The sequence below is a fragment of the Hippopotamus amphibius genome, chromosome 13, assembly GCF_030028045.1.
Source record: "Hippopotamus amphibius kiboko isolate mHipAmp2 chromosome 13, mHipAmp2.hap2, whole genome shotgun sequence".
NCBI lineage: Eukaryota > Metazoa > Chordata > Mammalia > Artiodactyla > Hippopotamidae > Hippopotamus > Hippopotamus amphibius.
In genome coordinates, this window is record NC_080198.1 from 34,360,204 (window position 1) to 34,384,829 (window position 24,626).

The 24,626-nt window shown below is 52.5% G+C and overlaps 1 protein-coding gene across 6 annotated transcripts in view; it reads right to left on the minus strand.

The window, feature by feature from the left end:
• Positions 1 to 897: 897 nt before the first annotated feature.
• CACNA1D (calcium voltage-gated channel subunit alpha1 D) overlaps positions 898 to 24,626 on the minus strand; it is a 309,818-nt gene continuing 286,089 nt past the window's right edge. For 5 of the 6 annotated variants that reach the window (XM_057705786.1, XM_057705785.1, XM_057705783.1 and 2 more), the window contains 7 exons: positions 11,957 to 12,073; positions 10,886 to 11,253; positions 8,846 to 8,995; positions 7,300 to 7,469; positions 4,446 to 4,567; positions 2,521 to 2,841; positions 898 to 2,064 (listed from right to left, as the gene is read on the minus strand). In XM_057705786.1, coding sequence (XP_057561769.1) covers positions 1,771 to 2,064; positions 2,521 to 2,841; positions 4,446 to 4,567; positions 7,300 to 7,469; positions 8,846 to 8,995; positions 10,886 to 11,253; positions 11,957 to 12,073 — 1,542 coding nt within the window. In that variant the 3' untranslated portion in view covers positions 898 to 1,770. Of the gene's footprint in view, positions 2,065 to 2,520; positions 2,842 to 4,445; positions 4,568 to 7,299; positions 7,470 to 8,845; positions 8,996 to 10,885; positions 11,254 to 11,956; positions 12,074 to 24,626 lie in introns of those variants that run through there. The other variant, XM_057705784.1, reaches the window with a different exon arrangement.

The window sequence follows — 24,626 nt, forward strand, 5'->3', positions numbered from 1 at the left end:
AATAGTCATTTACAAACCTTGAAGTGTTTTTGCCTGGATCTGGAGTAAGAATGTCTTAAGAAGAGGTTTGTAAGGTCTTCATAACAAAGTGTTATTTACAAAAAAAAAAAAAAAAAAAAATTAACAGGTTATATAATATTTAAAAACTTTCAAACCAAAAATTGCTACCAGTCTTTTTGATGGCAGGGAATCCCTGCCAAGGTAACTTGACAAGGTCGGCATCATTCTGTGAACAGAAAAGGAAGCCTTGATGGGTCTGATGATCCAAAAGTGAGTTTTCATCGAGAAGTACAGTTGGAGTGTGAGTGCATTCTCATGAAAACGTCAGCCCTCATTCAGTTGAATATAAAAGCCCTCAAAGAGAACACACAGCACAGCAATGTCTTGTAAAAAGGCAACAATACAATTTGTACAGACCCCGACATCTAGGTCCTATAGGTCATCTTTGCCCCCTCCGTCCCCCCCATCCCCAGCGCTCCTTATTTCCTAAGACGAGCAGCCTTACCAGTCCCCAGGGGACAACAGCAGAGAGATTTCATTCACCTGTGCGATTATTTCTGCACCAGAAATGCCAGAATGTCCTGTGGGGGCAACTGAGAAAAACCAGAACTATGAATGCCACAGGGTCAGAGTAACCAGCTCAACCTACTCCGCAGTGAACTCATCGGAGGGTTATTAAAGTAAGACAGAAGACAGCTGCAACCCATGGTGAATCGAAAGGTACAATATCAAATCATAGAACCCTTGCCCAAAGAAAAGACTGCAAATAGTCATCTGGTATGTCTTGTGTAAAGATAGATTTATAGTGACTCAAAATATTTTAGAAAAATCTCTGTAGTGTCAAGTTCTTTTGAACTTAAAATTTTACCCCCAAAAGATTTTCACTGAATAAATGAGAATTGGCTCTATTTCTTCTACTTCTGTATAGCCCAAGTAAAAACACTAATAGTTTCTAGACTTCAGTGGGGAGCTACAATTATTAGGACCCATGGATATTGCTGCATTTCAAATACGGTACAATAATTACAAAATATAGACCATCTCTTTACAAATACAAATTATAGTATATTACAAGTCATATACAGTAAATCTATAATTTTTAAACAAACTAGCATATCTAAGTTTACCTGGTTGCGAGTGCATTAGTATTCCAGTTTACAGTTGCCCTTAGCCTGACAGTCAGAAACCGACCGTCGGAGTGATGCTCTCTCCTGTAAACTGGCGTCACGTCACAGAAAACCCCGTTTACAGGGTCCTGCTCCCCTCTCAGGATGACGGCTGGTAGGTGGGTCCTGACTTACACACTGTATCTCAGAACAGCTGAACAAGAATCAGGAAGCAGTGTGTTTTGGGGGGAAAGGGTTTAAAAATGGATATGCTGGGCCCAGTGAACGTCTGATATGCTAGACCGATGGCTGAGGTAATGACACAGGTGAGGTGATCGCCATCACCTTTAAGCCTCCCCCCACTCCCGCCCCCCGCCTGCCTGCAGGCGGCAGGCCAGCGCTCCGGACAGGCGGGCGGGGCTTGTCCGACCTCCTCGCGGGTCCTCTCCAGGAGGGCTGGACTGCTCTTGCCCACAGCGGGGGCTGGGCACGGCTGTCCCCTACCAGGTTTATGGCTTCCTTGAGGCATGACATCACTTGTACAAAAGTCGAATTGAATAGGGACTCCACACTAGTGCCTAAATTTTCCTAACTGTGAGGCACTTTTCCCCTGGCCCTCCGGCGCCGCACCTGAGGCCAGAGCCAGTCAGCCACTCCCTGGAGGCTACAGGGTGGTGATGCAGATCATTTCACCTGCCAGGTCCTCCTCATCCCTCCCAGGGTCCGGCTCCTCGTCGCTGTAGCCGGGCCCGAAGTCCTGGAGCTCGTAGTCCGGCCGGTGTGAGATGGGGCCCACGTCCCCGTTGGCCCGGGGACGCACATTCCCGTTCAGCAGGTTGCTGGCTGCACTCTCCATCTCATCGATGGTTAGGTCACAGGCGTCGGCAAGTTCGTGTTTTGTTGCCGACACAAATTTTGGGTCCCTCGCGTACCGTCCTAAGCCTTCGGATATCAGAACCTGTACAGGAAAGAGGAGCAGTGGCGTGAATGCAGGACAGAAAAACCACCTCAAGCACTGACTGCAGGATGTGCTCTTGGGACTCCGCCAGTCATGTCTGCTAGACCCCATACAGGGTAACTAAGCGTGGAGGTAAGTGGCTCTGAAAAACCTAAAGGAGCTCAAACACTGCACATGGCCCAACAAGAGTGAAACCCACCGGAGACAAATGTTCCCGTGTAAACTAGCCTAATTTGCAGGAACAGCACACACAGTCCTAAGTGTGAGACCCGGCAGGGGTGCTGTTTTTATATTCATGCTTTAAGTGCCATCCTTGCTGCTAAGAAGTGGGTGGTGTCCAGGTTCAGAAGCCAGGCATCCTGGCCCCAAAGCCCACCCGCCCTCAGAACCAGCGCCTGCTGCTGCTGCACGAGGTTCAGTTCCGCCCTCCCGTGCAGACTCCGCGGCCACACTCACTGCCTCCACCAAGCTGTCCGCGCTCCTCTGCTTGTCGCTGTTTTTGTTGTGGAAGCTGCTGGGGACGGTCAGGCTGGCTGGTGTGAACGTCCGATAGGAGATGCCGGGCTCATCCGTGTACCACGAGCTGCGGTGCAGGGACGGTAGGCTGCCGTTGACCTGGTCTGGGGCCTCCGACCGCTCGACCTGGATCAGCGGGGTGTAGCATGGTGTCCAGTCCCGGTACGATGGGGTCGCCGGAGGGGTGGCCCACGACCGGGTTGAATGGCTCGGCGAGTACTTCTGGGCTTTACTGGAATCTAGGCCAGCGACTGCCATGATCTGAGGAGAAAGAGGAAGTGGGGAGACCAGAGGTCCTCAGAAGTCCTAGCCTCGGGCCCCTCAAAACAGACCAGGCTGGAGGCGCTGTTGTACAGGGGCTTCAAAAGGACACAACACACTAATTCAATGAACTGGCTGTAAAAACTTGGCTTTCTAGCAGACTGTGTTTTCTTTTCCCCCAAATGCATAATATATTTCCTGTGACTGTTCCCAGGTAGGAATCAGTTATTCGTGAAATTGCTTAGAAGCATGAAGAAACAGGGAAGATGTATAAGCTGTGGGATATGAACACGCCACCCAGGTCATCCCGGGTTTGACTAGGGAAGTGCATTCAGGGCAAGCCGACGGCACCCAGTGCTCGTAGGGAAACAGGCTGGTTCTCTTTAGGGCAGCTCACCCCTCGGCCAGCACTCTGCTCGGAAGCACTCGGTACAGGTCTGCTTCTTTCACCTGCAGCGGCACCATGGCAGGTCTGCCCTGGTATCCCACTCCGCAGAGGGGGACAGTGAGGCCAGGTTTTTGAACACTACAGACCTGTGGCCAAATCGGAAGCCAGGACCGCCCAAGGGAGGCAGGGCAGGGCAGTAGGCGCCAGGCACGGTCACGCACAAGCCCACATAGACCTCCATGCCTACATGGTGTGTGGCATGTGATGGCCTGGGCTCTCTCACGGTTTGTCCTCCGTCCGTGACAAAGCAAGGCACAAAAATATTAAAATGAAAGGCAGAGGACTTCCCTGGTGGTCCAGGTTAAGACTGCTCTCCCAATGCAGGGAGCCCAGGTTCAATCCCTCGTCGGGGAACTAGATCTCACATGCCACAACTAAGATCCCGCTTGTCGCAACTACGACCTGACGCAGCCAAATTAATTAATTAATTAAAGGAAGGCAGAAAGGGGAAAGGTTGGCAGACCTGAACAGAAACTCTGAAATGGACACTCAGGGTAAGGAGCACAACGTACCACGTGTGCTCCCACCTGCCCCAGACACACACGGACACAAGAGGACAGCATCTCTGATGTGCTCTTTTCAGGAAGAAAAAATACCATACTCTTGTCCTGGAGGTAAAACCCCGCATGCCCTCCAGGCCCTGGGGTCCCTCCTATCCAGCCACCCTCACTGACAGGTCCGTCTCCCTGAACCACACCCCCCTAGCAGGCAGAAGGCTCACCCACCCTGATGACCCCGGGGCCCGGCCCTCAGAGGGCTCCATAAACGACGGGACAACCTCTCAGAGCACAGGGCAGCACTGACTGCTCAGGGTCCGTCAAGCAGCCGCCACCCCCTGTGGCATGGCTTGTCCCAAGCCCTGGCTTCAGTGCTGGGGAAGCGTGTATCCACCTAGGCTGAGAGCTCGGCTCTGGAAGCCGGCAGCCTGGGACTCAGATGCCCACTCGGCCACTCCCCTCCTGTGCGCGCTCAGGGATGTCACCTTCCCTCTGTGATTCAATGGTCGAACAGCACTCATGACAGTTTCTACTTGGAGGGGTTGTTACAGGTCTGAACCCGAGTGTATGTGACGGGTCCCCCTCCCCTCTGGCGCTGGCAGCCGGGAGGGAGGGAGTGCCCGTCCGCCCTGGGGGCAGGGCCAGGTGGGCCAGCTCACCTGTTGCTGCATCAGGTGCAGAGGCAGGGCCGTGCGGTGGGGGAAGGCGGGGGACGGCGGGACCTCCTCCTGGCTGCTCTGCCGGCGCAGGCACTCGAAGTTGAAGGAGGATCTCCGGTGGGCTGAGAAGTCAAAGCACACCATGACATTGTGGAACCAGCTGTCAGGCACCCGGGGCTCCGGGGTCAGGGCAGCCCCCCTGGACGTTCAGCGGGGAGCCCACGAGGAAGCAAGCAAGGCATCCAAGAAAAAGCGTGAGCCATTGTGGGGGGAGGCGTCTCGGAACTTTGCGAGGGATGAAGCAGCAGCCCAACTAAGGGATGTTTTCAAAAGAGCAAGTTGACTTCTCATCCCTGCCACACCTGCTCTCAGGGGGTGCAGCCAGAGGCAGCCAGAGGGTGGCTGTGCTGACTCTAGGCCCCGGCCCTGCACATGGTAGAGACACAGCATTTGAGGTCAAGTGCACGACATCATTCTAGAATCCCAGAGACGCTTGCTGACTGCCCTGTTCTCACCTTCCAGACATCCTGAGCGTCTCTGGGGGCACCCTGCTGGTGCTCCCGTGTTGTGTTTTACACTTCCGTTTGCTAGCTGCCCTAATAGCTCAACCAGGTAAAAAGCAGATCCTTTTGTGGGGAGAGACCCAGCTTCCCTAGCCCTGAAGACAGAACAAACAAGAGAGGACACTTTGAACTTTAAAGCATGTGGTTGGTTGTCCCGTTAACAGCCACTCTGAATAGAGACTTATAAACAGGTTGAGTGATGACAAGATGATCCAGAACGCGTGGCTTCACGGGGCGATCCGTCTGAATCCTGGGCCCCCGAGCACAGACCAGAGGCCTCCCCAGGACAGCTCCCTTCATGGGTGGTGCCCCTGCGGAGCTGCCTCAGCAGCCTTACTGGTGGCCTGCAAGGCAGTGCTGAGTCACTTCAGCATTCCTTTGTTGAACTCTGCTTTCTAAACGCATGGGGCATTTCTCACACCCTAGCAAAACTCCACACACCCCTGATTGCCGTACTGGGAAAGTGCAGGGACCAGGCTGGGGAGGCCCCCCGGATCCTGGGACTGCACAGGAAGCCGCAGAGCCCGTTCTGTGGGGGCCTGGCTCCCAAAGTGCACGGAGACCACATCGAGTCCCTGCCGTACACTGCCCAACAGGGAGGGACCAGACAGTTAATCTCGCAGGCCCAGGGCACACCGTGGGGCCCACTCGGCCTCCTCATCCAGTTGCCTACGTGACACACAGACACCCGCCATCCGCATCAGACAGTCTGTCCTCCACACGCCACGCGGTGCCGGATTTAAGTGTTCTAAGAGGAGGACGGGCCTCTCCAGTCAGTACCACCTCTAAGACCCTCCTAGGATGAGATGGTGGGACCAGAGGATCCCAGGAAAGGGAAACTCCCGCCGCTGTCATTCAGGTGGCGCTTTCAGTTTGAAACTGGGTCCGCATATGTCCATCATCTCATTTGCTCTGCAAAACCATCTCTAATGGAGGAAGTAATCCCGTTGTAGCTGAGAACACAGGACGTCTGTGGTCTCCCTGCCCGAGGTCTGAATGGATGGGCAGCAAAGCAAATAAAATGCATTTAATGTATTCACCCTTACAAATAAAGAGGGCACCACTCTTGCCCGCTCAGGGTCCCTGATTCACAGAGGTGGCGCCTGTGAATGGTGGAGACCATCGTGGCCACCAAAGGGAGAAAGGGAGGTCACAGGAGGGCAGTGGAACTCACAGGGCCCGGGGCCTCCACCCGGCCTCGCCTGCGTGTGTGTCACCCAGCACTGATGGAGACCAGAACTGCTCTGTTTAGCAGCCTGTGTTCGGGGCTGTGAAATGAAATATTAACCATGGAAATGGGTCTGATCACACTCCCCAGCAGGGCTGTGACAGCTGGAGAGAGACAGGCCCTGGACACCACCCAGCTGCACCTGTTACTGTGCATGTAGGTGGCAGGCTCAGAGCCGCCGTGTCTTGGTTATTTTTGGTTACTGTGTAGAGTCCTATTCCTCAGAAATACCAGAAATGGATATTCTTTAACCAGCATCAAAATGTCCACATGTCCAAAATCAAACTACCCAGCCAGGAGCTGGCAGGGGCCACTGCTGTGTCTCCTCCCCCCGCTCAAGTTCCTCACTGAGGGTGACCCAGATCTCCTGGTGGCACCCGTGATACCACCTTCACATGAAAACCAGGTCAGGCAGCAGCCAGCCTCTGCCCCCTCTCTGCAGGACAGGATTCCCTGGCCCCAGCATGGGAGCGCCTACCCTAGAGGTCACCACGAAGGCCACAACCTACGCCACGAGCAGAGTATCAGCAGACCAAGGCAAAGATGGGAAAGAGGAGGGCAGAGAGTTGGCAGAGGAGGAAGGATGGATACCAATCCCCCAGGTACTCCTCAGAGGCGTGGGCCTTGGTAAGAGGCGTGGGCTCAAGTCCACCCTGCGCGTGGGCCCATCCTCCGCCCTCTGAGGGTTCACCGCCCCATCCGGGGAGTGGGCCTATCAACACCACAGTGCACGTCCCGCCTGCCTGTCAGGACAGATCCCAAGCTCAAAGGCAATGATGGCGTGCACAGAAAACCCCTCATCAGGTGCTACAGACTGTGCCGCTGTGGGGCCCCACGCGTCCCCTCTCTGTTCTCAGCACAGAAGCGGTTCAAGCCCTACCACGTGTCACAAGGATGAGAAAGAAAGGAAAGCCAGCAGCATCTCCAACGAGGGGGCTGGTCTTGAGAACTGGAGGCCCCCGACACGGTAGGACGACGTCTGTCACCACCCCCAGGCTGGGCAGGGGGAGAGAAACACTGCTTCCCCGCGAGCCTTGCTCCCCAACAAAAAATCTGGCCTCACATGGCGGCGTGGGAGGCAGCAGGCGTCTCCTGGGAGACCTCCGGGAATCATAGCACACGGGCGGCTCATCGTCCTCGGAGGCGCTCTGCGGGGGAGGGCAGCCCCGAGGCCGCTCGAAGTCCAAGCTGCTGCCTGGCTGTCGGTTACAGGAGCCACAGCCGTAGCTTTGCCTGGTGGTCAAAAAGGCCAGGGGAGAGAGCAAGGGACACGTGAGAGCCCAATGAACACGCCCACATCCACAGTCCTCCCCCCACCTCCTTGGACACAGGAGGACTAGCTGAGAACAAGGCAGCCCTCAGCTCGACGGAAGATTGTAGATGGAGGGCAAGGGCCGCTACAGGAAGGTTCAGGGTGGCACACCTGTGACGAGTGAGGGGCTGGTGTTCTCCCTCCCTGGGGCAGCCTCGGACCCGCTCACACGGGGACTGCAGGTGCCCTGCCAGCTTGACCGTCACCCACTCACTTCTTCCCGCAGAAGCCTCTCCCAAGGCTCTGCGCTCGGCCAGGTGCTGGCGGCGCTCCTGGGACAGGAAGGTGCGTGAAGCGCCGTCCCCACCCTCAAGGCGCTCAGCACATACCTCACACGCACGGCATCCTAACACAGGCTGGCGAAGGTGCGCACTGGAAGAGAGGGCCTCAGGGTGGGCTCTGCGAGTGCTGGGCGTGGGGAGGGGCGTTTCAATTCCGGCCAGGGGAGGGAGGCGCAGGCCCTTGAAGGGCGGGTGGGGTGAGGCCAGCACAGGTGGCGGGAGGGCATCCAAGGGGTGGTCACGGTTTGAGCAAAGGCCCTGAGGCAGGAAACTCCGGATGCAGCTGGCTCAGAACCCGTGGCTCTGGAAGTCAGGCATCCGGGGGGGCCTACGGAAGAATGTAGTGCAGAGCAGGGTGAGGGAGGGTCTGCCTGTGGCCGGCCTCAGATACGAGGCCGATGTGTAGCCACGTCGCAGGTGCCAGAAGTGACCTCCCCACAGAACCACAGCCGCTTCAACGGGCCACCGGTCACAGTGGGATGCAGTTTACAGAGAAGAGGGTGGTAGGTGGCCTCTGTCCCCCCGCACCGCCTGCTACACGTCCTAAAGCAAAGTGCCCACGTGAACCTCATACGTGCCTTCTTCAGGACAGAAGCCTGGACAGGCACATCTGCTGAGTGATGCCACTGTGACCCCGGGTCCCCGCACCTCCAGGAGAGACCGCCTGATGGGAGCGGGAAGCAGGTGCTGTACATTAAGACCAACCCAAGCGATGGGCCGAGGAGCCGCTACGTGGACAGAGCCCCCAGCCCAGGGTGCTCAGCGTTCAGCAGAGGCTCTCATTTCTAGAGCCTTTCCTGATGCCTCCTGGGTGGGGCCCTGGTGGAAATAAGTATACAGGCCTGAAAAAACAGCCCCCACTCTGCCCTCTCCAGCCCTACTTCTCCTGCCCCGACTTCTCGCGTGGCCTGGAGACTGTGCTCCTGCTTTGCTTCCCAGGAGAGTCCCGAGGGCCGCGGCAGGCGGCTGTGGCTTCGTGAGCGGGCGGGTGTCAGCCCGGGACACAGAGTCCTCACCTGCTCCCAGTGGGCGAGCTGTCGTCCTCGTAGCTCTCCTCGCCGCTGAAGTACTCCTGCTCCCCCAAGCAGCGGGGGTCCCTGAAGTAGCTGTGTATCTCCGGGTCTTCCCGGCAAATAGTTGGGAACTGCTCGTCTCCTGAGTCAGACCTGCAGGTGGGAGAGGAGGGCCTGAGCGGCTGGGCGGGTGGCAGACAGCGCCCGCCTGACGTGCTCTGGCATCTCTCTGGGGCTCCTGCCTCAAGCAGGGCTGGCCTGTTCCTGCCTCTGGCGTGTGCGTGTGCGTGTGTACACACCAGGAAGGGATTTGTCTCTCAGTGCCTTGACGCTGCTCGTGCCACACCACTACCCCCAGAGGCCTGAGAACCAAAAAAGCAGATGTAGTTTGGCAACAGAGCAAGAAAATGGACCTAGCGACCTGCAGTGAGGGGCTCCCAGCCCACCTGCTTGGATCCCTGCGCCTCACGACCCCGGCCCAAGGTGACTCCGGAGCCCGGAGCCAAGAGGGTGCCAACGTCGCACGGCATCCGACCCAGAAAAGGTGACACGAGTTTTGAGCCCAGTGTCCCAGGGGAGAGAGCCTCTCCCGGACAATGCTGTCCAGGTTTTCAAAGACGGCCCTGCCCCAGCACTGTCCTGATGTCTCCCCCGAAACCCAGCTGCCCTGGCCTCAGCCCTCAGGAAAGCCGGCCAGGCTCTGTGGCATCACCACTCTCTAAAGACAGGACTGTGCTTCCTCCAAGCTCTTCATTCTCTCCCGCCCTCCTCCAGCTCAAGTGACTTCTAACGTGAGATCACGGAACCAGGAGATCCGTCCCCCCTGTCCCCAACACGGTGACCGCCCCACCCACGAGTCAACTGGGTTCAACAAACAGGGAGCAGGGTGCAGTGCACGTGGGTAGAGGGCTGCCCAGGAGACAAAGGAGGAGGCCTGGCCCCTGGGCTTCAGGAGGTGGGGGGGGAGGGGTGCCACGCTTTTAAAAGCCCTCACAAGAGGCTTGACCCCAGAGAGCAGCACGACTCCCCAGCTCCACAGGCCCAGGGGCTCTCCCAGCACCACGGGGAGGCCTGCGGGACGATAGCTGTGGGCAAGCTGCATGTGAACGCAGGTCCCTAGATGGTAACACCGTCTACGCAGACATGAATCTGAGAGCTCTGCGTCCACAGCTGGGCTGTAACACCCTGCGCAGGCGAGGTGGCTCCCAGGGCTTTGTCACCTCTCAGCATTCAGAGAGGCCATCCGGTCACACTCAGAACACACAGTATTTAACACGTGAACACAGGCAATGAGCACATACCTAATGTAAGTTTCATAATAGCGGGTTCTATCCAGGAAAGGCATAACGTGGGAGGGAGGGAGAAGATAAAAGTTAAATATATCCAGCGAAATTTAAGAAGCAGATCTACCAAGCTACGTCCTAGAGCAGGGGTCAGCAAACTGTGGTTCCCGGGCCGAATACAGGCTGTCACCTGTTTTCATATGGCCCACAAGCTACAAACAGCTTTTATACTTTTCAAAGATTGAAGCAAAATCAAAGGAAGAAAAACATTCAATCGCACATGACTATAGGAAGTTCGCATTTCAGTGTCCACAAATCAAGGTTTACTGGGACACAACTGCACCCACAGGTCTACGTATTATGTGTGGCTGCCTTCTTGCTACGATAGCAGAGGTGATCCGCTACAATAGAGACTGTATGATGTTCCAACCCTAAAATATTTCCTCTCTGGCCCTTTACAGAAAACACTTGCCCGTCCCTGTCCTTGAGTATACGGTGCAGTTGGGGAAGGCAGAGTTTGCAGCTGCTGCTGCATTAAGCGGCAGCCCGCAGCACAGGATGCAGGGTGGCGGGTGGCCCTTTATCCTTTGGGTTCATCATGTGGCCCGTGCCTGAAGAAGCTGCGACCTGGAGACACTCACAGGTACTCATGTAAATGCCCACAGGGAATCTCCCGCCGTTGCCAGAGACGAGACGGGGGAGAAAGACCCGCCTTGGGCCGACACTACATTACCAAGTGCGTACACATTTTAAACGTTACCTTTTAATACTGGACCTTCTTTGAGGCTCACGGCCATGCTTGTGGAAGGAATGATGCCCATTTTCAGATACATGCTCAAGGTTCCCAATGCTGGGCCGCTTTCCAGGGGCAGCTTTGGACATATTGGCATTATTGAGATTGGCATTTGTTGAGCTGGGAACTTGCTTTCCTATGGAATTATGGTTATGATGGTTATGACACACCGAATTTCCTGCTGGAGGAAACAGCGGTTTCTCAGTATCACTTGCAGGTGGAATTGAAGGCCTTTGGACATGCAGGGGACGGTGGGTGGTATTGGTCTGCTGAAGGGAATCTCTCCTATCACTATTAACATGATTGACATGGTTTCCAAGCAGGGCACCATTTCTCTGCAAAATAATGGGAGACAACACCAGGTAATTTAACAAGTATTTGATGCAGGCTAGCTATGTTAGGTAATTTTTTTCTACATGAAAAACAAACTTTAGGTAAGCTCCGTAGGATCCCTGTAAAACAATCTGAGTGTCTCAGTGATCAGGGTGACTGTGTGTGGCAGCTGGTCCCCCTGAAATGAGGAAGGTTACCGATTCCTGAGCTGGGGAGCAAGCGCTCGGCTGTCACTCGAGTGCGCTCTTCTGGTTGCTCCAAGACGAGCTGACTTTCACCCAGCAGGGCAGCCCCAGTGGCTGAGGTTGGGCAGCAGGCAGGTCTCTGGGCCAGGGACTGGGAAGCGGAGGGCTGGCTGGCAGATCAAAGAGCCAGCCCGGGGAGGAAGCGGGTAGGGAGGGCCGGCAGCTGCTAGAAGGACCCAGGATGCTCGTCCACATCGGCCAGTGGTTGTGACCAAGCTCCTCCGAAGTGGCCGGTGTGGGGCAGAGGAGCAAGCTCAGGGAAGGAGCAGGCCTGGCCCTAGAAGGGGTGCTGGTGAAGGGGGAGGGGCTGCTGGGGGGAGGGCACGGTCCGCAAGCCCCTCTAGGCCCTGGGGCTGGTGCGCATTCTCCAGGCTCTCTTGCGGATTCTTAACTGCCCCAACTGGACTCCTGCCCCGCTATTTCCAAGTGCCCAGTGTGTAGCTAGGCGTGGAATAATTACTTTGAACACATCTTCTTCTTCTTCGCGTTTTGTTTCCTCCGGCTCATCATCTTGCAAATCACATGAGATCGCACGCCGGATTTCTGGCCCAATGTCGTGCAGTGTCCTTAATCCCGCCTAGATCAATGAAAATGGCAAAGCAGGTTAGACAACACAGGCGGCCTGGGCCCAGTCTGGGTCCTGGCTTTGCTCCTGCCTGAGTCAGTTGTGGGAGGGGAAGGTTTCTCCAAAGGACAGTCCAGGGAAATGACCGCTCGTTTCAGTGTTACTGACGGTGTCCCTGCAGCCTCGGGGACGTAGGGTGTGGTCAGGAGTTCAAGACGGTCCTGGGCTGGGATGCTTGAGGCCAGTGACCTCCTTTTCAAATACTCCCACTCGCAGGGAACAGTGTCTGGTTACCAGTACTAGGGTCTGCCGTGGCCAAGAGCCCAGGCCCATGTCTAAAGGACAGTCCACAGAAGGATGGCCTGCAGAGCGACATCTCCCAGAGCCCCAGATGGGGTCAGGAGCATGGCCCAGCTGTTCCACAGGGAGGGTGGCAAGGACTCACTGGCTGTGTCCAGGATGAGGAAGCCTAGTGCAGGTGTCAGAGGGCAGGCAGGCCAAGCAGCCAGCTGGGCCGCTGGTTCCGCTTCAAAGCCATGGGAACAAGGGAGGGAGGCACACAACACACGGCAGCCACCAGCACACTCAGGACCACAACACAATGGACAGACGTGCACAGAGCTGGGCCGCTGTGCAGGGCCAGCCTCCGGGGCCATCTGCTGGCACTCTGGCCTGCAGGCTACGCCCAGGCTGAGAACTCGCCAAAGGCTGGGTCTTGCTCCGGCCTCTGGAGGCGGTGCAAGACCCACCAGGTGACCTCTTCAGGCCCCTCACAGACATTCTGGATTTCCCCGAGAGCCTCACGGCCTAACTTTCTCACCCTGGGCCCTGGGTTCCACTGGGACAGGGCCTGGGAGAAGCCCTCCCATTGTACCCAATTTCATTAGAGAAATATTCGAGATGCTTATGCACTGTCTATGGGGAAGGGGTGGTTGTTAGCTCTGAGAAAATTATGATGTTTTGACCAACAATTTGAAGAAAAAGGGCATGCTAATAGAGTACAGATAGATACTCTGTCGTTTGCCATAAAAAGACTGGCATCTGAAAGAAGCATTTCCTCCCTGTCCCCCTGGTTTAAGGTCACTCATCCTGCACCGGGTGGCACCCCCTCACCTGCCGGCCGTCTGTCTGCACCTCAGCAGCCACTAAAGGCGTGGAGAACGTCTGAGGCCCTGGCTGTGCAGGTCTCCATCTGCAGCTAATACTCCTCTGTGTGACGGCAGTCTGCAGAGGAGGGGACCACTTCCCTGTCCTTCCTCCACAAGCCAGCAGTGGGTGGTACAGGACACAGACAAAGCATGGCGACCATGCTTGAGACACACCTGACAGTGGAGGGGGTGGGGGGCTCGGAGGGGATGGTGGCTGCAGTCTCGTCAGATCAGGCAGGGCTGAGCCCGCGAGTGCGGGGACGCCCAGACCAGTCTTCCGCAGACGCCAGTGGTGGTGACATTCATTTAGAACAGAAAGTTGTGTGGAACTGCCCAAGAGGCTCTTGTGAAAACGGTCTCGTTCGTAATAGCCCTCAGCCTATGAGCGGATCCTTTTCAAGAAGGCCCACCAGGCTGGGTCTGGTTTGAACCATTCTTTGAATATAGGAGCAGCAGACCTTTCCATTTTATGAATTGTGGTGGTAAAAAAAAGCTGCCTGGAGTCAAAGCTTTAAGGTTCCGAGCTAAGGATGCTGTGGTCTCGCAGGGGAAGGACACACGTGTCCCAGGGTCAAACCCAGAATAGTTCATGGTGTGGTCAGTGAGGCTGGCCCTCACTCACCTGTCCCTCTGATCACAGGCACAAGACGCACGCACTCACACGTGCACACACGTGGACACACACACACACACACACACACACACACACACACACACACGCTCTCACTCTTTTCTTCTCTCAGGACCCCCACTTCCAGCACACCTGAGCCTGGGAGATCATCTGCCTTAGAGGCAGATGCACACCATTCTCAGGGAAACACCAAGAAGGCAACTCGAATGCCGAGTGGGTGAAAGCTGCAGCCCTAGGCAGCAAGGTGGAGCCCAGCAGTCCTGAACAGCCTGCAATTCATCCAGGCAGTGCTTTCTAGGGCACGATTATCAAGGCAAGAGAAACGACACCAGGTTTTCACCATCTGATTTTGGATCACTGGCAAGAAAGAGCTGTTATGTAGCTGAGGCTCCCAAACAAGAGATGGGGTTTGAGACACCCACTGCCATTGCCACAAAACACACACAGGTGGCAATGCACCGAGGCAACACCCCCAGGGAAATTATGTACCTTCATCCACGTCCCAAGGCAGTGTGGGCCAGGAACACTCTGTTTACATAACAACAGATAATTCTATTCACTGTCATTCAACTGACTGGACTAGGTCTGATTAGAAGAAATAGAAAACTATTTATTTGGATAATTTTTAACATCATCCTCTGTTGACGGGTTGACATGTCACTGAAATACACATATGACATAATTGCATAATAAAAACAAAAACAGTCTCCAGCATGTCTTCAATGATACACAAGATTAGGAGAGAGAAGTGAACAGACACAGGACAGAGAATTTGTTTGCAACATAAACCATGGAGAAAATTGAGAGCTGGCCCAAGAGGCCACTTCCAAAGACAAAAAAGGACAACATATTTGTTAAAGAGACATCCAAGGAGGAGAGAAAGCATCACTCTTCCCAGACAGGAAAGCAGAGGCTCAGAAATCAAGATTATATTTTGCTTGCTCCACACAGGAAGACACACACCTTCTAAGCGTCAGGGACTGACTTGACTCTTTCACAGGGGATCTGAGGAAGGACAGGCGCAAAGAGAGGGGGGGAGGTACTACCAGGGGTAGGGGTGTCTGCCAGGGTTGGGAATGAGGGAAACAGATGTTCCCAACCTTGAACTGAAACGACGCTTAAGCACAGCACCCTGAATTTATTACATATCACAAAACATGACAATGAAAAGTTTTCTAGCACACGTATCAAGCTGAAAGGTAGCTTAGGCTGCCCCCGAGACTCCATAGGCACAAGTTCCAGTTCCCAAAGTGCAGAAATCTATCTTAAACCCTTGAAAAAATTAGTTTTTTTCACAGCCCTAAAAAAAAAGAACATTTTTGTCTTGAAATAAACACTTTACAGTCAGTAAAATGATCTGTTCTTCCATATGTCATATCTGTATCTACCTCTATCAGCAAAATACTATTTTAATTTGAAATGTGGTCATTAGCATTTAAACCAACACAATTAAAGCCATATAAAGTCATTCCATTAACATCACAGTAGAATTATGGTTTTGAATAAACACAGAATCGCTATAAAATATAAACATTATTGATTTAAGATGTCCAATCATATAAAATATTAAACAGAATCAAGCCTAGTTTCTGGTTGATTTTTAAATGCTAGATGGGCTCATAAATATTTCTGTTAAAAAAAAGAAACGTTGGCGCTTTGCCCGTAGACTGCTGCTTTAAATTTTAGACACCATTTAATTGGAATTTTACTCTAGGGAATGATTAACTCACAAAAAAACCCCCCGAAACTATAAAATCTCTCTATTTCTGAAGCAATGGCATAAAAGTATGGTTTTAACCTCAAATAGGAACATTCATTTACCTCCCTTTCTCTTGCCCACATTCAGGGTTAAGTGTTTCCTACCTGGTGCATCTGAAATGCTTTCACTGCCTGTCTCCCTAAGCTAGCGCCATCACTCACACCGGTTGTTTGGCAGCTCTCAGCACGTAGGTAGAGACGCCCAGGAACCCCTCCTGAACCTACACTGTAACAGTGCAGATAAGAGATGTGAGTCTCCAGTCGGGACTGGGGCAGGCCATTCATCTTCGGGTGTGAGTGCCAGGCTTTCAGGCTCCAGCCAAAGAGCAGAGCCCCGTCTCTCTCACAGGCAGGTCTCGCTCGGCCAGGGCTGGCCCTGCTCGGTCACCTCGTTAAAGGCGAGTTCCGGTTAACGCTTTAGCAGGATTCTGCCCCTACCCAATCAGAAGGGATATTTTAGACTAGCTCCTTCAGCAGAAAGAACTGGAGGTTACATTCTCACAGAACACACCTGCTCATTTACAAGCCATCCCCCACCTCCCCCACATCCCCACATGCACACACAGACACACCCCTTCTTTTGTCACGGCTCTCCACCAGGGAAAATGTGATGCTGTGGCCTTTGTGTCCGTTATGAACAGTCCGTGAGTTACATATAAACATGAAGGGTTAGAATCACGAGCACGGCACTGCCATGAGTCACACACAGTGATTCCGCCCCTCGCTGCAAAGTCAGCTGTAACGTTACCATGTAAGTTACCCTGGGGGTGGCACTCAGCTGTGTACAATGAGGAGTTTGTTACCTTCACTTTGAAAGATAAAGGAAACTTAAAAAAAGGGACTAAAGTGATCTATGACATCTCCCTGAAAATGATCTGACAGAGCTATCTGTTTTAGTTCCACCTTGACTCTTGGTTGTAGCTTTAACACCAGAATTGGAGACATGCTTGCCAGTTTCCTGATAACAGAAAGAGTATTATTTAAAATGTGGGCTCAGCAGAACTCACAAATCGAGACTTTTGTTCTGCTAGCATCTCTGTCACTGCCATATCACATACTTTATCCCACTACATTCCGGGAGGGAGGGCAGGGGGTGGGGCAAGATTATTCCCACTTGGTTAAGTGACCTGCCCACACTAGCGAAGGCTCAGCTAGGAATCTTGATGCCCAGGCCTGCGGCTCCAATCGCCACGTTGGCCTCACCATGTTGGGTCTACGGGGAAGAGTGCTGGGATCAAGTCTCCATCATGCGCTCACTCATGACTGTGACCCCACGTGACTGTAGCTGCAGCTCAATCAAGGTGAATCGTCTTTCAACTAACTCAGCAGCACTCCTGGATCCTGGCAATGACAGACGATCACCTGATATCACGAAAACTGGTCCTATGCTCAGCACACATCCTCGTCTCTGCTGTGCCACTCTGAGGAGCTAAGATCCGTACAGACGCTTCTCTCTCACACACTAATTCAGACCATTGTTCCTCCAGATCAGCATAGGCAGTGAGACACGGCATGTGGGGTACAATTCTCAGTCTGAATGTGGCCGGACACTGGGCGCCCAGGCAGCTCCGTGTCTAAGTGAGTGGACTGGGACTGGGGATGGGCCAGGGAGGCAGGGAGTGGTTCAGGTAGGAGCAGGAGATCAGAAAAAGGTTCCAGCACCCTTTCCCTGTAGGGTGGATGTGGGCTCAATCCCCCAGAGCAGCAGTTCTCAAAGTGTGGCCCAAGGACCCTGGGACCCCCTAAGACACCTTCAGGGGTCCACGAGGTCACTGAGTTTTGCATAATAAGACAACGAGGCTCTCAGCCTTGTACACTCTCACCCTCTCCCAAGAGCACAGTGGGGTTTTTCAAAGGCTGCGTGACCCTTGGGGATCTCATCTCTCCGGCATCTTTGTGCTTGCATATTCTGTGTTTTAAAAATCTCTGTTTTAATTCCTAATGTAGTAAATATTGATACAGAAGCGTCCTCAATACTTCTTAAGAGCATAAAAGGTTCCTGAGACCAAAGAGTTTAACTGCTGATAACCCACCCTCAGACAGGCAACAGCATCTTTTCCTGGCGCTGGGCTCTTCCTCCTCCAGGATTCCTGCAATTCCCCCCACCCTTCTCTACTTTTGGGAGAAACGTCCTTCTCGCGGCTTCTCTGAGTTAGCCTTTGGCACGGGTTGCCTTCACTGTGCCTTAGAATGATGTGCCTCCCGTCACCTCAAACAGCCACCGCTCTCAGGGCTACGGTGTGCCCCGGAGAACGAATTCACGCAGGTACCTCCCCAACCAAGGAACCGTGAGTGCTGGCAAGCTCCTGCCTGTGGATAACTGAACTGTGACACATTTGGGCTAAAGAGGGCTACCAGGTGAGTGGTAGTCAACAACATGCCTCAGTAATGAAGACCTTTCGTGATGACATAATGTCATATTTTCCTTATTTTCCATATTTTGTGAAGACATAATTTCCTTATTTTCAGTAATTCTGTCATCTCAAAGGCTTTTGAAAATAATAATAACTATTCACAGAAAGGAAAGCTCTCCCACCTTTAAGAGTAGAGAATCCAGGACCCAATAATCCTGCGGCTCAGTTGAGTTTTTAATTAGGTCACACCATCCAATAAGCTACTGAAGAAGAGTCTGAGGCCCAATCCTACATCTGCTTCCCTACGATGGATTCTGGCCCGCATCATGTTTTCCATCCAGGAGCTTAAGAGTTTTAGCACCATGGATTCTGGGGTTGGGCACCGAGTTTGCTGAGTGAGTCCGTCAATCTGACATATTAAATTTGACACGTCTCTTACAACTTTTCTACATTTAAAGCTATACTCTTCTGCTAAGGTTTTAGGGAAAAGGACAGAGGGGTCTGCAGTCTGACTGTAAACCAGGTTTCAGGGAAGCCTTGTTTCCCTTCCGAGCTGAGGTGGGAGGCGACCCCTGCGATTTCTGCCTGTCCTTCACGAACCGGCCTCGGCTACCAGCCACCACCAGGGCCACCGCTCAGCACACAGCCAGGCCCACGTGGGGCAAGACTGTCTCATTCATTTAAACCATCTCCTAAATCGCACCTAGAAAGTTACTCTTTTCCAGTTTTTACTTATTTGGAAGGACTGTGGAGACACCAGCCACGTGAATTGCTTCGGGCTGTCCTGCTGAGGTTTTGGTGTCTAGAGACTCAGGTCTAGAAGACAGTTGGTCACTCCAGGCCTCTGAGACAAGGTGACACAGACGGGGGAGGGGGGTGGGCACATACGTCCCCCTCAGTGTTTAATAAACTTGACATCGGAGTAGGTCAGGGACAGAGAGATTGTTTCTGATGGAGGATAAACTCCTCACTTGTGTCCACGGGGCTGACCAGCTTCTTTGTTCAGGGATGATACACCAAATACTTAATAACTGGTACATCCTGGGCACTACTCATTCAGAGCAGACGTGGGCCTTCAGACCAGCATAGGGTCCCAGAGGTCCCCACTACACCAGGCATGAGCCCTTTAGTTACTGAATCACAGTAGGGTTTGGAGTGGGGCTGGGCTGCTAGTAGGGGGCGAGGAGACTTTAGATGCTAGATGCCACAGCTGTCAACCAGCAGGTACAGATGTGCCTCAGCATCTCCACAGGGGTCACCCCCACACCCTCATCACTACCCGCGGTGCTGTGTGACGAGCTCAACACTGTTCTCTGGCCCCATGGACTCTGCTGTGAGGTCCAGAAAACCCACCAAGAGCTCTCAGACTTATGACAGTCTGCACACGTGGGAACAGCATCGGGGGCCAGGCCTGTTTTCCTAGAGGGACTGGGGAGTCCACTTAAGTCCAGGCGGGTCAGACCACTTGGTATCATGAGCCCCTGGGGCCAAAGGGCAAAGGTCACAGCACAGAAGAAATCACGGGAGCAGACCTCAAGGTTGGGAGGGACCCTCTCAGTCACGCACAGGACAGGCCTGGGGGACTCCCGCTCGCATTGCTCTTCCCGCTGGCGACGCGGCTCCCCCGCCCGCCTGATGTTGGATGAGCACAGCCAGGAGCCGGGCTTCCGCACGTCCTGGAGCCGTCCACGGCCTGCACGCACGCACACATGCACGCAGTCTCCAGCCTGCACAGACCAGGGTGTGTAATCCTTTTCTTCTCTAGACACTTCAAGAACGTCAAGGTTTTGCACTAAGGTTACTTTTGAATACTGACTTTAAAACTTAAATTGGCTCCTCTGGGTATCTTGAGCTCAGCCTTGGGTGTACTGACTCCTCAACCACTGCTTGGAATTGGCTGAGAATTTCAGACGGGACCTCCCCACCTCGAAGCAACTTCTCGGGCAAAAACCTACTCTTTGTAAGATGTGAGAAAACAACCTGAAGAGGTACTTCTGCTTGCATCTTTATGCACTTCCTAGATATCTCAAAAAGGGGAGAATTCTCTTTCTCAATGCATCACTACAGTACAGAACAGAAAAGAGGTCAAAGAAAAACAAGAATTTCTTAAAGTTCTGGTAGTAAACAGGCATATGATATTATTATTGTTGTAGTCTTAATAATAAGCAATTATACGTTCAAAGTGCTTTACAATCACTTAGCTATTCCTCACAACAGCCCTGTGAGGTAGGTCGACATTATTACCCCCATTTTACAGATGGGGAAACTGAGGCACAGAGAGGTTAAGTGTCTTGCCAAAGGTCACACAGCAAGTGAATGCTGGAACTGGGACTAGGACCCAGGTTCCCTGACTCCCAGTGTCCTTGAAACTGGACCACACTGCTTCCAAAGAGGCATCCCCAGACTGGCTTTGAATTAAAGACGGACAATGTCAGATGAGGTTTGGGTGTGGTGGTATTTCCCGCGGACGCGTTAAGATGGAACCTGAGGTGTCACCTGGGTTGGTTTGGGCATGCAGGTGTGTGTGTTAGTTTAAATGGGGGTGTCTGAGCTTCCCGTCCTGCCCATGTCTCCCTGCATCCTGCACTGGTCACTGCAGAGAGCGGAGCTGGATGGTCAGGAGGTCATGACGGACTGGCATAGATAAAAGGAACTTTGTCAGCCCAGCGCCAAGGGACCTGCCAGTCTTTGGTAGTTCGGGCAAACTAGGGATGCAGGACTTTGGAATGGAGTCAGCTGCCCACCTTAGGCAGGTCTGCTTAATCTTTTTATTAATTTTTTATTTTTTATTTTTTTACTGGCCAGCATCAGGAAGTTGTGTTCATTTCATTTCTCTGTGGGGCGGCCGCCCCCTCCTTTGCTCTCTCTCACTCTTTCCCTTTCTCTGAGTCTCTGCTTGGAAGGGAAAACTGTTAAGCCTTGCTCGTTCCCTTTCATGAAAAGGAGCCACCGCGAGCAGCATCTGCGACAGGAGGCCACGGCTCCGCAGTTGAGCCACGGCCCTGCTTCCACCTTCCGGAGGAGTGCTTTGCTTGGAAGGGGTCTCTCTGGGGCCTTGGGTTTGCTTTCTCCTGCATTTCTCCCGAAATGCTGTTTCAGTAGAAATAAGCCCACTTGAGACTTTTCCCTTTCAAGGCCTTAGCCATAAACGCCTTCCGACTAACGAGCTTGGTGCTGTAGCTCAGGCAGAAAATTCTAAAGCATCCGTTCAAGCATCTGAAACAAATGAATCAGCCAGTGAAATCTCATCTGTTAGCATCTGTTCTTCTCTTAGATTTAAAAAAAAAAAAAAAAAAAAGCCTTTTTATGGCTTTAGATGGAATCATGCTTTTTAAAAAAAGACAAAAAATCTTGCTAATTTTTAGAATAAGGTGACTAGATAACAGGTGTGGGATACTCTACAGGTTCAATGTCTGTGGAGTATCCCATCTTCCTCTATATTAATGCCCAAGCCTTTCCGAGGAGGCCACATCAGGGAGTCATCTGATTCCGGTCCACCACCCACATTTCCACTGGGCCACCTACACCACCACCTGCTGGCTGGGGCTCAGGCTTTCACATCATGAAACCTAACCACCTAATTCTTAACAAGCTGGAAATGATGGTCTCCTCCTTAAACCCAACTTCCAAACAGGTAAGAAAAAAAAAAAAATTCTATCCCTCTCAAGTCTTCCTGTCCTGAAGATGGGCAGGCTCCCATCTGGGATGAGTGGGGAACAGTCTCCCCTCAGATTCCACCAGAGTCTCTTTTGCATAAAGGAAATCCCTGAACGTGGAAAGAAAAAGAAATGAACAAAACTTGCCCCACTCTAGGATTTTTTCTTTTTCTAATCCATGAGATACTGGACTAATTTGTGTCTGAATCTTGTGGTCCTCATCTGGAAGGTCTGATGAGGCATTACTCTTTGCTGGGAAGGGGACACAGTTTTCATGGCTGCAGAGCTGTGTTCCTTTATTTACTTGGTCCTTGCGGGAGTTTGCAGGTCACTGGGATGCAGCAACGATGGAGGAAGAGCAAAGGCTGACTCAAACTAAAGTGAGTATGGCACATAGGGGATGAGCGAGGGGAAAAAAAAAGCCTGATGCAGCTTCTCTCTGATTCCCTCTGGAGAGGGGCTGAAGAGAAGGCTGGCTTTAATGATGAAGATGGATGGACAGATGGAAACGGCACACTCATTCAGACCACAGAGGCCAGAGGACACCGGGTGCTGAGCTCCTACCCAAACGTAGATCCAGGAGCTCCTCAAGCCACCCCCCTTCATGTAGAAGGGGCCCTGCAGTTGGTCTGCACAGAGGGAGAGCAGATGGAGCCCGCAGGGTTGACAACCATAGTGCATCCGTATGCCCTCTGAAACCAACCCATTGCGGGGGTGGGGTGCAGAGAACGTGGTCCAGCTCTGATCCCGCTCAGACAGACTGCACCCTACGTAGCACAAGCACGCTGCCTATGTCTTCACTCCTGTGCTTACCCCGACGCCCGCGCTCCACTTTTCATTAGCAATTGGGCTGTCAGCCTTCCGGCACCCCCAGCACGGGAAAGAGCAACTCATCCCGCGTCTCGACAGGCCGTGCCCACCTTGGGGAGCTTCCCTGAGGATTTGGTACTCATCCTAGCAACACGGTTGATCCTTTTCTCCTCCATTGCCATCTGACCCCACCTCCCTAACTGCCACATCATCACATAATACTTCCGCAGCGCAGAAAGGAAGTGGCCTCGTCGTGCTAATTAAATGTAGAGTGACAAATCACATTTCAAGCCCTTTCTAGAGTAGAGGAAGCCAAAAATGCAATTAGAACTATCCTTCGTGGAGACAAAAATTTTCTTTTTTTAATGTTTGTTGCAGAATCATATGCATTTTCAGAATGTATCTGTCAAGATTACAAATACAACGTAATTTACTAGGCTGGGTACTCAACATAAATTATAGTCACAGCCTCAACCCCCAATGGAACCATGTGGAAATGTGTTGATATTGGCATCTAACCGGAAATATCTTAATTTCAACAAGGAAATGAAACTTTCTATAAACAACAAAATGAAAAAAATGTCCAGGAGAAAAACATTATAGTGATACAATGTAACAGAATCTTTTAACCCATGACATATACATGTAGCTTCAGCATCACTTCAACTTTCAATTTAAAGACTCAGTGAAACCCACCTATGAAATGTGATTATTAATTACGTAGCCATGTGTTGTCGTTCAGGTTTTAAACACTATTTCCAGCCACCAGAGCAAAGCACTGAAACCATCTAACTGGGAAGCCTTGGGGGCTCAGTAAAGGTATAACCCTGTATTCAGGTGGTCATCATACATGTCTTCCATAGAAAACAGAAGGGTCTCAGCACAGCCCTACCTTGGTTACTGTAAATTACGACACAGCCATCCATGAAAGAGTATGCTTCCCCCTCCAGAAAAGTCATCAAGCCCCACCAACTAGAATCTGAGAACAGCAAGCAGTTCCCTACAACAGGGGAATCACAACATACTGGAATCTGGCTCCCCAGTCCTCCAGGCCCAGTGCAGCTTCAGGAAAGGGCCTGCAGAAACACGATCATCGCTCCCTGACCTTGCACCCAGTTTGGCCATACCGCCCTCTAGAAGGTATGGACCAGACCTTCAAAGTTTACAAACACCGTCTTTTCAGTTTGCTGGTCTCTCTAAGGCTACTCGTGAGTTGTGATCAGGAGAAGGGCTGTCACTTCTGTGAACTGGATGGGCAGGAGGTGAAAGCTTTACTCAAATTCTGCAGCCTGAGATGCCAATCAACTATGCAAGCCTGTGATTCACTAAACTCCCTTTAAGACATGTGATCAGAGGAAGAAGGATGAGAAATTGTCTTTGGTCAGATTCAGCATCCATCCTTCCCCATCCCCCCACCAATCGCTGCCTGGGCAGAGCCCAGGAAGAATCATGAATCCACAGGTCACTGTCACACAAGGTCATCTCCTGACCCGCCACGTGCACACACCCCACCCTCCTTCCTTCACACATTCATCGTCATTCATGTCCATCCTCTCTCTGCAAGATCGCAGACAAGCCTTCGCTTTGGTAATTACCATCACTGAGAACACAAAACAATGTAGGGCATTTTCTTCCAGAAAAAAAAGCAGAAGACTATTTCACGTTGAACCTTACCCATACCAACAAGGCCCAATTTAAGACAAATGGTGATAACAAGGACATAAAAGGAAAAAATTCTTTATGCATAATAGACTCAACATACTCCGGATGGCAGAGATGACAGCGCCTTTGATTAATGTGGACAGTCGTCTCTGACAGCTTGCCAGCCTCTGTAGTTCCCTTCTGGTAATCCTTAGCATCTTTTCCTCAGTCCTTCTCCACCCTGCCTTCTCCATCACAGCACTCACAGACATCCCTCCCTAGCCCCTCTTCCTGCAGGTCTCCTCTGGCACTCCCCTTGCCATACATTTGCTTCCCACCAGGGCTTTGGGCTTACACCCTCGAATGTATGGACCCTAGTTAGAGCCGGAGGTTCCTGAAGTCACATCCACCCTCCAGGAGCCTGGGCGGGGCCCGGATGGATGTAGGGACCAGAGGCTGGTTGGGTCGCGAGAGAACAGCATTTGCACAGCAAGCCTCACGGCCACCAGGAGACAATACACAGAGACAGACACACTGCACGCGTGCGCGCACACACGCACACACACT